Source organism: Calidris pugnax, unplaced genomic scaffold (assembly GCF_001431845.1).
Source record: "Calidris pugnax isolate Ruff unplaced genomic scaffold, ASM143184v1 C15202350, whole genome shotgun sequence".
Taxonomy (NCBI): Eukaryota; Metazoa; Chordata; class Aves; order Charadriiformes; family Scolopacidae; genus Calidris; species Calidris pugnax.
In genome coordinates, this window is record NW_015094492.1 from 1 (window position 1) to 14,202 (window position 14,202).

Sequence of the window (14,202 nt, forward strand, 5' to 3'; positions counted from 1 at the left end):
TTTTTTTTTTTTTCCAATATTTCAAAAGGAAAAAACACCAACTTCATTTTTTTTACATTTTGTTTGCTTAAATTCTGATAAGAATTTTTTTTCTTGAAAACACAACACTCACCTTTTCAGCACTTGAATGAAATGCAACAGCAGTTTCCAGCCGGTGCACTCTTTCGTCAGAAGTTACTGTAAACTGTTTCCACACTCTGTTCAGTCTTGGAAGTGTGTCCCCTGAGGACCTTGAAGTGCATCGCAGGGACTGGCACAGGACAACAGTTGCCTGCAGTAACTGTCTCCCATAATCATAAGTACTCTAAAAGTTGGAGGTGATGGAAAAGTAAGTACACACAAAAACTCTGCATTTAACTAATTAGAGCTAATTAGCATCTTAAAACAACAGCAGACAAGTTTATGAAACCTTCTCAATTTAGATCCACAAGTATATTGAACTAATCTAGTCTACTAAAAAATGCTGGTGAAGTATGAATAAAATTGTAATAAGCAAACTATGCTTTTGCTCTTTAAAAAAATTAAAAAATAATCCCTCAGGAAACAGAGCTTCCTTAAAATATCAAACAGCTGCTTGGATCTTACATGGGATACTTGATATCTACTGCCAAGACGACTCTCTCACTGACTTCACTGTCACCATGTTTGTGGTCACCCAGCATCCAGGTGCATCACAGTAGCAGTAAGCTACCCTCCTGTCATTGTCAGTTCTAATTCATCAAGAGAGACATCAGTTCCAGCCTTAACAGGTGCAATCTGAAAACAACACATCTGCTAATTAGCAAGTCTGAATTAGACACTCCTAAAAGGAGTATACATCTGAGAAAGCACCTGGAAAAGGCCCAGCTTGTACATTTTCTATTCTTAAGTGAAATGCTTTCACATGTACCTGGTAACTGTTCACATATTCAAGATTTGCAAACAGGAGTGCAAACGTGCCCTGTGGCTTCAGTGAATTTCCGTAGACTCTTCTACAGCAGGATTCATTAGTTTGCTGTCAATTCTATTCAACCACTATCTCTGCTTGTGCCAAAACTCCTTGTATGAGCAGGACCATCAGACACAGACAGTCAACTCTATCTGGTAAACCAATATAAAGACAGGCTCTGTTTCATGAAGTACAGCACAAAATAGACCAAAACTAAGGTGCTCATCCATATTTCAGTATTTTGACTGCAGTCCTTCAAAAGTCTTTATAAAGACTGTTTGAAATATAGGCCTTTTAAGAATGTCAATGTAAACTTTATGTTTTGTGGTTTGCATTGTGGAATAAACTAAGGTAGCAAACTGCAACATTACTGTTGTTGATGGAACTTCACCTGTGCAACATCAACAAATTTTCGATGTTTCTCCAGCAAAACTTTTGTTTCTTGAGAATCATCTCCCAATCGGATGTGTGTCTTCAGCAGAGCATCCAGCAGTTCACTTAACCATTCTACTGCCTTAAAAATGTAATTAAAAAGAATAAAAATTAGAAAATTAAACAGAAATTAATCCAGAAGCATAAATTACTTCAGTACCAGCATATACTTCTGCTATGGAAAAAAGTTAAAAGAGATAACACAAACTGGAAGATCATGTATGCAATCACCAAATATGCTATTTTCAGTCATTGCTATATTAATTTATTTTCACTGTACAAAATAATAAAATAAAACTACATTTGAAAGTGACAAAAATAATACTGTGCAACTATCAATTCCCATAAGTTTAGTCAGTGGGCTACAAAGACCAAAATGATGAATTTCTGTATGTATTTCCATACCTGAGCAGCATCCTCTTCACATTTAAATAACTGTACCATCTGAAGCATCTTCAGTCGCCGCACGTCCACCATATCTTCACACCTTAAACAGTAGCACGGACAGACTCACCAACACTTGCAGAGCAGACACAATGCACTCTGACAGCAATGTTTTCAGTGAGCAACATTAAGATACAAGTGTTCATGAAAAGGCAAGTAAGGCACTTCTGTGCTGCTTGGCCTGGCCAAAATACGTAATGCCTTGCTTAACAATAAGAAACATGCAATAAATAGAACTGAGCACTACAACCCACCAAAATCATCATCCTCAAGATTTCCAATATGGCTAAGGTACAGACAGTAATACCAGCAGTAAGTACAAAGCATTGCAGGTTCCTTACCATGTTGGATTGGTAAGATTTGCCCCCACAGAGGCCTGCAGGGCTCAGACTTTATACTACTGAAGTCTAGGTGAACGCTGGCTTAAACCTGGCATAACTCTGAATTGTACTGTAAGCTGGTAGCAAAGTTTTCTTGGTGAATGAATGAGCACTGTTTAAAAGATGTTAATACACCTTTCCATATTTCTTTTTGGCTAACTAAAGATTGTAATAATTGAACCTTTATACGATGATGTCCTTTGTTATACCGCGTCAGGAAGCATTAGAATTAGTTTCTATATGAATTAGATTTTCAAATTCTCTTGTTCTGCAGTAAGCATATTTTTAAGTTGGTTCTCTAGTTAGAATTTTAAAAAGTACTGAAGTCCCTTTCCTTCCACAGTGAGAGCTAAGCTTTAGCAGTATGACCTTTCCACTTCAATTTCAGAGCCCACAACGCAAACAGCAAGATCCAGACTCCTGTCCAGTGCAAATGAAACTACCAACAGCAACAACAGTTAGGACTATAAGTGAATGCAAAAGAAGGTATGCACAGATCTATTTTTTTTTTCTAAACTGGTTGCAAACATAAGCACTTCCAAAGAACAGTTTGTTAGTGTGCTTTGTTTTGTTACATGTCCTGTAGCACTGAGATGCTTACAGAAAGGAAATTTGTTGCTCTAATAATGCAGGAAAAAAAATTAAGGGTTCCAGAATCATAATCAAAGCAGTAAAAAGCCCCTAGAAAGAAACATTATTTTATTATGTGTATACAAATAATGATAAATGTTCAATAGTTTGGGAAAAAAAGTAAAAATGAAGTGTCACAAAAATTATTATTAAATGCTGAGAGACAGTAGTAATTTTTTGTCTTTCATCTGGGCTGAAGAACCTTGTTTAATCATTCATCATCTGGAAGCTGCTTCTCACCTTTGTCTGAACCTCTCACTGATTTATTGGTCCTGTAATTGACCTCCCACAATTCTACATCCCTTCTGAGAATAGGGACCAGAATTGTTTAACACTTAAAGCACAAATGAACTACAAATCTATGCAGTGAGGCAATGACATTTTCCTTTGAGTTTTCCATTACTTTGCCAATAATACTTAGCATTCTACTTGCTTCTCACAGTCTGATTGCACATTAAAGCAATTTTTGCAAGTTTTCCAATGTTTATCTTTGAGTTAACATCTGGTTCAGACTCCATTACTCTGTATACAAAGTTTTTCCTTCTCCCATGTGCATACTGTGCCATTTTATTGCACAGTAACACATAGTCCTCTATAGGTCTTTGCAGTTGGCCCTCTAAACACAGGTACTGCTCAAGTAAAGAGGGTTCAGAGGACATACTTAAAACAGTATCTTCTCTAAGCATTACCAAAACACATGGTTTCTTACACACTATGCTCCCTAAGAAAACAATTTGTAAGTGGAAGAATTAATTCCTAAAATGAGCAACCTGATGCTCATTAGACCTTGTCATTCCTTAGAGGCACCTTTTCGTTTAGCCATTGCCCTCAAAGTTTAGGCACTTTCTATGGAGAAATGTTTATTGTCTCAGGGGTTAAAGAGAGGATAAACAAGTCTGTACACAATTAATACACAATTTTAGAGCCATTATCACTATTATACTCTTATTCGGTAACTCCATACGAAAGGAATGTGCAATTCTTGAGCATTTACAAGTAAGAAAAGCACTTAAATACTCCATCCAGTACTGAAATACAAAAGGTGCTTGGATTTAGGAATATGCTCCAACAGGGAAGCTTCTGTCCCAGTATACCATATACCACAAATATAAATCACAGTTGTACTACATCCTGTAACTGAAGATAAAGCGAAATGGTCTCTTTAAATAATTATATATATATAGTGATCTATTGTCATACAAAAATCCTGATGACTAGAACTGTTATTACCTTTGTTTTCTAAGCTGCATATCTTCCATTACTCCTTGGATATGGTCCACATTTTCTTTATTTTCAATGGTTACATCTTTTCCATAGGCCCAGGATGCCTGATTAGATATCTGATCAAGAAGACTTTGACCTTTCTCACGCAAGCCTTGCAAGCCTGAGTCTAAAGAAAAAAAGAAAAAAGAATGAAAAAACTCAGTGGACCACTGCTAATATTTACCACTGCTAAGCAGCTGTAGTCTAAATGTTCTTCCATGGCCTGCAGAAGTTACTACTTCATAACACATCTGATAGGGCTGAAAATTTTTCTATATTGAAATATGCCAATACTTAGAATCTGATGTTACATCTATTATTGGCAGCTTTACTACCTGTTTTCTTAAGGAAATATGTAGTTTATGCATAAAACTGTTATATTGCAATCATAACTACTTTTACCACATATGATTTTGCTTCAAAGCTCTTTCCCCTAACAAAATATTGGGCTAGATGGTCCTTGTCACTTCCAACTGAAATACTCTATATGTTTGACAGTGTAACAACCTTAAATGCCACTTATAACATACACATTCAAAGCTATGCAAAACACCCAGTACAAACATTCTAAAACTGAGTGGCTAACAGTCTTAATCATCAATGGGTCTGTTCTGGAGACAAACAGATCAGCTAAGCACTACATTCTCAACATACTAAGGATGATTGAGGGGGGAGTGAGGTTTGTTTACAGATTAAATGCATGGTAAGCGTATATAACAAATATATATATATTACATGTGAAACATATAAAAGACCACGTTTCTAGATAGTTTTCCCAGATAGAACTGCTATGCAGTAGATAGCTAAAGCAAGATAAGAGAGTCAAAGATAGTTAGGTGCAGCATTACTTACTTATGACTCAGAGGAGATAGAAATTATTTTTTCTGCTGGTTGTTGGGGGGGAAAGGGGTTGGCTTTTTGTTTTTAATAGGAAGTGGTGGGATTATTAGAGTTTTTCCTGTAATACATTCATTCAAATGTGTTTATCTGAAATCTTTTGCTTACCAACACTTTTCAATTTCTCTTCCAGTAGTTTTAAAGTTTGTTGAATTGATGCTCCATCTGCTGGTGCTACATCTACACACAGCATTCCTAGTAAGCCATCCAGCTGCTGAGACAACTAAAATGAAAAACAACATAAGAGTTGATATTTATAAAGAAGTTTGACCTTCTGATCCTTGGGTCTTCAATCTTTTTACAAATATTTGGAAATCTGTCATTTTGGAAATTACTCTTTCCATCTATAGGAAATAAAATCAAGACAAAAAATAAATGACCCGCCTGACTATAAAAATCTGAGAACATATATCCCCAGACTGCGGATACGGAGGAAGACAAGTTTGTTGTTTTATTTTTTAACAGGTATAGGAAAGGAATAAATGCCTATTTAAAAAAGAAACTATGAAGAGTACACCAAATTGCAGTTCAATTCATGCATAAGCCTCTAATTAAAAAAAAACAACCAAGAGGGGGAAAAAAGCTAGTAACCATTTTATTTAAAATACTAGTGAAATATAAGACAAATTACAAGGCAATTCCCTCCTCATAAGTGGGAAAACCATCTTCTTAGTGTTTCAGTTACAGTAAATGAAGATTTATGCGATTTTCCAAGTGATATTATACTTCCCAGCACCCCCCAATTTTTTTTTTTTTCCAGTGTATTCAATATTTATAATACCAATGCAATAACATATTGACAGGTGAGACTGTGAAAAGTTTTAATTAAAAACTTACATCCTGGGCAACACTGTGAAATTCAAGGGCTGCTTGTAATAGATTTTGTCTGAATTCCAGCTGACTGGCCTGCCGGTAACACACGTCACTCAGCTGCTGCTGCAATGCCTTCAATTCCACAAGATCCTCCTCATCCCCTGCATTTAGAAGAGCTGCTATCTGCTGATTAAGCTCAACATAAACAGCAAACCACTCCTACAAATGCAAGAAAATTAAGTATTAAGATAGCACCAAACATAATTCTCTTTCTCTTAAAATGGCATACATCTAACTGCAGACTAATAAATAATCAGATTTTAAAAGAAACTTATTACAGCTTACGCTAATTATGAAATAAATCTCACAGAGGAGGAAAAAAACATTCCTAATTTCAAATCAACTAAAAAATGTTTAGTACATTTTAATGTATGTACTGTACTATAAAAAGAAAAGGTGCAGAAAGATGGGAAGATAACACAGCATGGCTACTAGCTCCCAGAACAAATCTCCTACTCAAACTGTCTTACTGAACCAACAGAAGAATTCCACTATTTTTAAACATATTTCTAATGCTTACATGGCTCTACTTCTAAAACAGAAGATATTTTGCAAAGGGGAAAGCTATCACAAAAAGCTGTTCATAAGACTATCTAGGTGTTGCTTTCAGTGACATGACAAACCTGGAATTTTATTTTTTAATACATTTAGAAAAAAATATTAGTTTTAACAAAGTGGAAGTAATCTCTATCTTCTGAATAAAACTGAGTATCCATGTACTTCAACACATAAAACAACAACTTCAAAATGATTGTTGTTTCTTTTTTAAAGAAAGCTTTATACTACTCAATTCAAAACGTGTAGATTTTTCCAAATGCTTTGATTACTGAATATATACGCAGGAGTTATGTTGTCACAGTGCTGTATTTGCAAAAAATAAAATAGTTCAAATATTTAAGAGTTCTGGAAGATTTAAAAACTACCTGATACATCAAGATCATATTCACATCTTGCATGACTGAGATGCCTGTAAACCAAAACACGTTTGCTCAACAGCTTTTATTTTGGCCTACAGTTAAGTGACCTTCAAATGCTCTAACGCTATGGAATGGCACCATCTATTGGCCAAAAATATCTGATTTAATTAATATTCTTGTCACATCCTATTGGGATGTTTGCTATTTTTTTAAATTATGCCTTCAGCTTTTGCATCATTTATTTACAAAGCATGCAAAACAGAGTATAAATATCCATATTCTGATTTTTTTTTTCCTTTTTACCCAAAGCTGCCTCTACCATCTGCTCACAGGAAGAAACGGAGTATGAAAATATGCAAGGAAGGGAAAAAAAAAAAGTAATGAAAAAGTTGAATTAGCAATCAGCCAAAAATTTCAGAGCAGAATAAATCTCTCATCTGCACTAAAAGGGGAAACTAAGATGACATAATATGGAAACATCTTCCATTGTCACATGTGTACTACAGATGTACAATAAACTCAGTTTACACAACATAACTCCTGTTATTACCTTTAGACCAGTGTAGTCTACGGCAGAGTGTTTCTCAGACTAAAGGTCTGGGTTGTTGTTTTTTTTCTAAATTATGTCAGAAAAATTATAACCCAGTGACTATTTTCTTTGTCATGACTGTAAAGGGAACTTAGGAAAAGTGGACAGAGTTGTCAATATCTACATCAAGGAAAGTGAGAAGAGAGTAGAAGCACTGTGACCAACACTCCCTTTGGGAACACTGAGTATTCATATCCCAGTTATAGTTAATCATCTGATAGAAAGACAAAATTCTACTGAACCTTAGGAATTCTTCAAAATTAGAAGGAAAGGCATAAAGTCAGTACAGTTACAAAACAGTCTATTTTTAATGGTCTCTTCTTTAAAAATCTGTTCTCAAGATTTCATTATGTACATACACCATATCTTAAGTCTTGATTAATGAAAACATTAAGCCAGTTTCAGTTACTGGTAAATGTAGTTTGATAAAGACAAAAATATTAACTCATTGACCTGAGAAGTACAGGACTTCCTAGCCATTTTTGGCAAAGAAGAAAAAGAAAATTTATTCCTCAAACTCAAAATGAAAATTTAAGAACAGCCGCAATATAACAAAACCAAGAAAAATTATAGATAGAAATCAGTATTTTCCTATACTGGAAAACAAAATAAATAACATGTACATATAATGACCATATTAAGTTCTTAAACTGTTCAGGTACTTTCCTCTGTAACCTGTAAAATCATGCACTATACAAAATTCCTAGATACTCATAACCAAAACACATTGCTCATAACTGCATGTACTTAGAATTATTTTGCTACTTGAAAAAGGTATGGAAAATCTCACACTGTGCTGACTCTCAATCTCTTCATGTTTCTGTTGTAAAGCTTGGGAAGCTCTGATTGAATCACCTATTCCCCACTGGGTTCTTAGCTGTTCTGATCCAGGTCCTTCAAGCCAATTGACTACCTGTCAATAAGATACAGATGACAAAGATAAAGTTGCAAATCAATTACACAAAACAGGTATAAAACTAATTTTGTAACGTAAGCAGAAATATTTCAAAGTCAGTACACATTTATGAAAAAAAAAAAAATCTTAGGATCCGTAGAAGTCTTTTTTGTTGAACCCATTCACATCTTCAAAAGCTTTGAGTAGACTACTTTTCATTAACCTTAAGCTTAAGCTCCACAAAAGCAGGTGGCAGCTAGCAAAAGACTTGTCACATACATAATTGTTACTTTGTATCTGTCAATAAAAGAGCTTAAAACACAATTTTCTTGATAATAGACCTCACGTTCAAGAATTTTTTTTGCCTAAGTGAATGACAATGCACAGCTGTATTCAGTCTCCCACCTGAGAGTCTTCTCCTTATTTAGTTGACTACATTAACACTGAAGTGCAGGATAGGTACTTTTTATGTCTTTCGACCTGCTCTATTCAAGTAACAGAAGCCTCTTACAGTCTCAATGGCCACATCTCATGCAATTTCCTTTGCAGAAATCTTTGCAGAGTCATGCCAATACAATTTTGGACTAGCGTATGGGATTTCTTTTATTATTATTATTTTGAAAATATTTCATTTTATGTTGGTATTATTCAAAGCAAAGCAGCGTATCTCAAATTTTGGGTTCCTTATACACATTTGAATTATCAGATGATATCTATGGCAAAATTTTATTATAAATTTTTAAATATCTAGAAAACAGAGACAGTAGTGATGAAACCTAGTGCAACAGTCACTTACACTTCAGGATGAAGTCCTGAGGTAAGGAAATGCAGGAATACCCCCACATTCTGAACCTTAATGAAAAAGCATAGGAAGCCAGCTTCCTTTCTTTAATGTGACTCTTGTTTAAACAAAGATGACAGAACAACTTCACACAGTTTTTCAGGAAGTATAATACAATACACAATGTAACACCATAACCACAAAGACAAATGAAAAAGGGACTAATTGGATCATTTTCCTAGTGCTGCTAGGTGACATTGCAACAGTAATGAAGAATGACCATCACCATTACAGAAGGTCACTCGATTCACCCCACTTTTTAGCCATCATGTCTGTGTCTTCCCATTCCTCTTTTTCACCACCCCAGCCCCATCCAAAGAATATATTCAGAGCATATATTCTTTGCTCCAGAACCACCCTGAATCTTCCTTACTTTTATCATTTCTAGGACAAACTAAGAATTTACAGTTCTATGTTCTTTTTGTTTAAAGAGAAACTTCCTGTTGTGCTCAGCACCTCTGCACAGCTGTTTCTGGTTAAATATGGAATGGCCCTGGAAGTGAAGGCACCCAGATGTCCCTCTGTAACCCCAGTGTGGCTTCAGTGTTTCCTCACATATGGAAATGACAGTTCTATGCAAGCCTGAAACATGGTGCAGGACTACTGCTTTGCAGTGCCCTTTCTGACCAAGACCACCTCCCCACCACCAGTTCCCAGCAACTACTGCATTGCTGTGACTGTGTGCCACCTCTGCCTGAAGAGGGACAAAGCCAGAATTTATCACATACCATACAGACTTGCTCATTAGTAGTCTGTTTAGCAGAACTGCTTATCAGAAAAGGCCTGGAAATCATTGCCAGCTTTACACTGCAGAATGGAAGATGAAGGAATGGGAAACAAAACTGTGTAACAGAAGAGGAGAGTGGTAGTTAAAAAGAGGGCATAGGATATTAAAGGTACAAAGGAAGAGAGGTCGTTATGGTAAGAGGGCTTTAGACAGGACTAAGAACTACGCACTTCACAGCGAGCAAAAGCAGCAAATAGTGAAAAATGAAACAGGAACACAAAAGCAGGCCAGAGTGATTAGCAATATAAGCAGCTATACAAACAATGAAATAGGAGTGAACTGCAATGAAAGCTAGCAGGAAATCAAAACACTAAAAAAAAGCAACACAAGAGAAAAACTTTCTATGTACACTCCCATTCCAAATGAAACTACTGCAAGCATGTTGTACTGCAACTTCTGTTTGTTTTGGCAAAATAAATTCCACAGCACTTTGCCTCTACTGGTTTCCTCCAGCCCATCAATTTCTCCTTACTTTTCTCTGTCAGCCTAATCTTCTCCCGTAAACCAAAAGGAAACTAAATCAATTTCTAGATTTAATAAGTTTTTCCTCATACATTTGCATGCCGTTTAGAGATTTTAAATGCACTTTATAAAACTTATTAGCATAGTAAAACAGCAAAACATGTTTTTCCTGTGTACTGAGACTCAGTTCACTTAGGTTGTAGCACCCATAGCGTAAACAGAGAAACAAAAAAACTATTCTAATAAAAATACCGCAAAATGAAACTGATATCCCAATAAACAAGTCTATTTAATTGCATTAACAATGCCAATTTGCCAAAGTACATTACAAATTTTGTTTCAATCAGAAAATCTTTTTCAACCACTATAATTTTAACACTAAAAAAACCCTCACCTGATTAAATCCACGGCTGTGCTAATACATTCTATGTAGTACTATTTTCAGCTCTTACTTATTTTTATTATTTCCAGCTCAACATATCAAAAGACAACATTTGCTTTTAAAATTTTTTTTATAACCATCTGAACTACTATGTAAGTGAAAAATATCTACCTCAGTAGATTTATATTTTCACTGCTCGAAATAACAAGGTTGATTATTTTTTATCTTTTCACATACCTGGAACACTGTACAAGTACTTGACTTGCACTCCTCATGCATTAGAAATGTCAATGCTGAAAGGTTAAAAGCAATATCCATTTCATTTTCTGCATATTCAAACTATACAGAAGCTTGAAAACATATAAATCTAATTTCAAGTAATAAACACAAGAGGAATAAATTAATTCAATTTTCTTGATTTTTCTCTACTGAGGCTCTGCTGAGAAAATGTTTAAAGTCCTAATTACATGCCTGTTTCCAAAGGACCAAACCAATTTATTGTGACCTTTAGAAAGTTACTGTGATAGCCACAATGTAAAGCACACAGCGAAACTAGCACACTGCAGTTTGAGGAGTGAAAGGAGACATGAAGCTCTCACCTCTTGATTCTTAGGTTTGTAAGAAACACAGTCTGGGACTTGAGCTCAAGCCACTGGCTCACAGTATTCAAGAACTCCAAGCTTACCTGCATTACCTTCTGCTGAATCTCCTCCAGCTGCGTGCGCTTGCTACGCTGCCTGCAGACTTCCTGGTAGCGGGTATATTGCTCTCTGAGCGAGTCCAGTAGCTTCATGACCTGTGGCTGAGCAAGTAGTTCATCATCCATTGGAGACCAGGATACCCCTCCATCTGAACCATTGAACCGACGCTGTTGTAACTCAGATAGTAACTCATGACCTTGAAGAATACATATAATGATGTGGTTAATTTAGATTCAAAAGATAAGCAAAAAATTATTAGTAATCATGCCTGCTTTTAGACCATTCAGTGGTACATTTTTGCAGCTAGTAATTGTGGGGTTGTATTTGTCATACCATAGGGTAGAAATCACATGATATATTTTATTTTAGATATATAAAGGAGATACTGTGACTAACATTCATATCAACAATAGCACTGATCAATGTAGAGAAACAATTGCAAGGCACAATTCTGAGACTAAAACAACTGTAAGTATTCTGGTTTACTTCAAAATACTGTGTAGCATCTGAAGTATTTCTCTCAAACAATTCATATTCTTAAATGAATTATTTGGAAGCACTAAAACTGAGCATATAATATCTCTTATCTTTCAGGATTTTTATAGCAAGTAAAAAATTTCATAGAAAGTGTGAAGCTGAATCCTAAGTATTTTGATCAATATTTTTTCTCACTTTTCTCACTCTTTTCTTTGTGCTCTTAAGCACAATATCAGGGTACAGAATCTGTATAACGACTTTCATAGATGCAAAACCAGTACATTTTGATTGCTTAATCCTCTATTTAAACTGTTTGAAGAATGTTACTGTTAAGTTGTGGTAAAGTTTTCAGGAGGTAAACACCATAACATCGCTAAACCAAATTTGTTCTCCAAAAGCTCAATGAACAAGTTAACAAATAAAACAGTGATTGGTCACTAAAGAAACATTGGTATGAAAGTGAAAATCTGCCAATTTCACATCATCAGTTCTGCAGGTCTTAAAATAGTAACATGCAAGTCCAATAAAAGAAAAAAAATTAACAACTAGGATAGCAATTGTAATATCTCAGGGAAAATGCAGAAATATAGATTCTAAATTCAACTGGTATTATCTAGACAATCAAAATGCCAAGGGCTTTGGAGATTGGAACAAGCAGCTTTAAATTCTCAGCGTATATTATTGTGAAATGAACGTGTCTTAAGAATTCAAATACATTTTGCCATACTATGGAAATAAACATCTTTCGTAGTACTACAGAGATGGGCACAATTAGCTGCAGAGCAAAGACTTTAAAGGTTTTTGCAAGTCATAGCTCTACTAGGATAATTTTGAATTTTTATTATATTGTTTCAGAAGTTAGTACTAACATTTTCAATAGAAAAACTTCTTTTTTAAAACTAGATTCTTATAAAATTCTATGAACTATACTTCATACGTAGATTTGGAGCCTGTGAAAGCAACAGTACTTGTAACTATGGAAGACAGAAACTTTATCTAAAACCGCAGTTTATTCATATTTACCCTTAAGAGATGGAAAAGTTTAATTGGGGAGAGTTTCATTTTTTATTCTCAAACTTTCAATACAGTGAATCTATCAAAGAGAAAGGTTGCCTCTTAGGAACTTCCATGATTTAATGAAAGTTATTAAACTTCACAGCTCAAAAAAAATTCATTATGCCATAATTAAGAAAACAGAGAATGCATATAAACTAATGCTCTTGGGAGCCATCTGCTTATAACAAATTGAAATGTTGTTTTGTACAAAAATCTTACTATTAGACGATACACAATTAGACTAAAAACCTAGTGCCAGTGTCTACAGACACTTCATATTTTAAAAACTTTAAAGACCACAGCAAGGAACTATTATTTCACCTTTTAACTCAAACACATGTAAATAAGGTAAAATTTTATGTAGAGGGCATATAAAGCCAGTAGTTCTCTGTGGCAAATATTACATGGGATCCACACACTAGTTTGTAAGAGGCTGTAAGATAAGGATTCTGAGCACTCAGACTCTGATCACCACCTTAACGCTATGAATTACTTCCTATTCTACAAAGGCACAAATTGTTAAGCAAATTTCCATTCCAAATCAACAGTCTATTATATGTTATTTTCCATAGGAAATTCACCCTAAGAAAAGATTTCAATTCAAAAAACCCCAAATTGTTTAATGCTGAAGGGAGAATCTAAGCAGCAAAGAGTCAGAAGACGGTATTCATTGCTTTTACCAATGGTCAGGTCAGAACCAGGCTGACATAAATTATCAGAATCATGTAGGAAATGCTATCTATATTGTAACCATTTGGTGGCTACCAAGACAAATTCATTCTATAAGGCCAACACACTGATATAATCAAGAAACAATGTATTCTCAAAATTAAAGGTATTAATTATGGTAATATCGTAAAGATGTTATCAAGATCATGAAAAACCGTATTTTAAAAGACACATTTGCAGTTCTTCCATTTATTTGTTGACATCACTTTTTTTTAAGCCAACAAAGATGACATTTATTGATAAGCTTATTATATTGTGAAGATGGCTAAAATAGTTACTGTGCCCTCTGTACTTTCATTTGGGGGTTAGAAATGAATAAGGTTTATTGACCAACTTTAAAATTTTTTGACTTACTATACCTGTCTGCAATACTGTCTCAGGATCAACTGATGGAAGAAAGTTCAAATCTATTGATCTTGAACAAAACAACAAAAACATCATTAATAATAATAAACAAGTAACAAACATTATTAATAATTTATATTACAGTAGCACTAAAAACTTCAACTAAGGCAGGAG

The 14,202-nt window shown here is 34.8% G+C and overlaps 1 protein-coding gene across 1 annotated transcript; it reads right to left on the reverse strand.

Moving 5' to 3' along the window:
• Positions 1-106: 106 nt before the first annotated feature.
• On the reverse strand, positions 107-14,098 carry LOC106900778 (SEC14 domain and spectrin repeat-containing protein 1-like; the record flags this gene model as incomplete). Its single annotated transcript, XM_014962912.1, has 9 exons — positions 107-304; positions 1,320-1,442; positions 1,766-1,847; positions 4,045-4,204; positions 5,083-5,197; positions 5,812-6,006; positions 8,144-8,266; positions 11,406-11,617; positions 14,043-14,098. Coding segments are annotated over 9 exons (1,264 nt in total), but the record flags the coding sequence as incomplete, so codon positions are not given.
• Between the last annotated feature and the right edge of the window lie 104 nt (positions 14,099-14,202).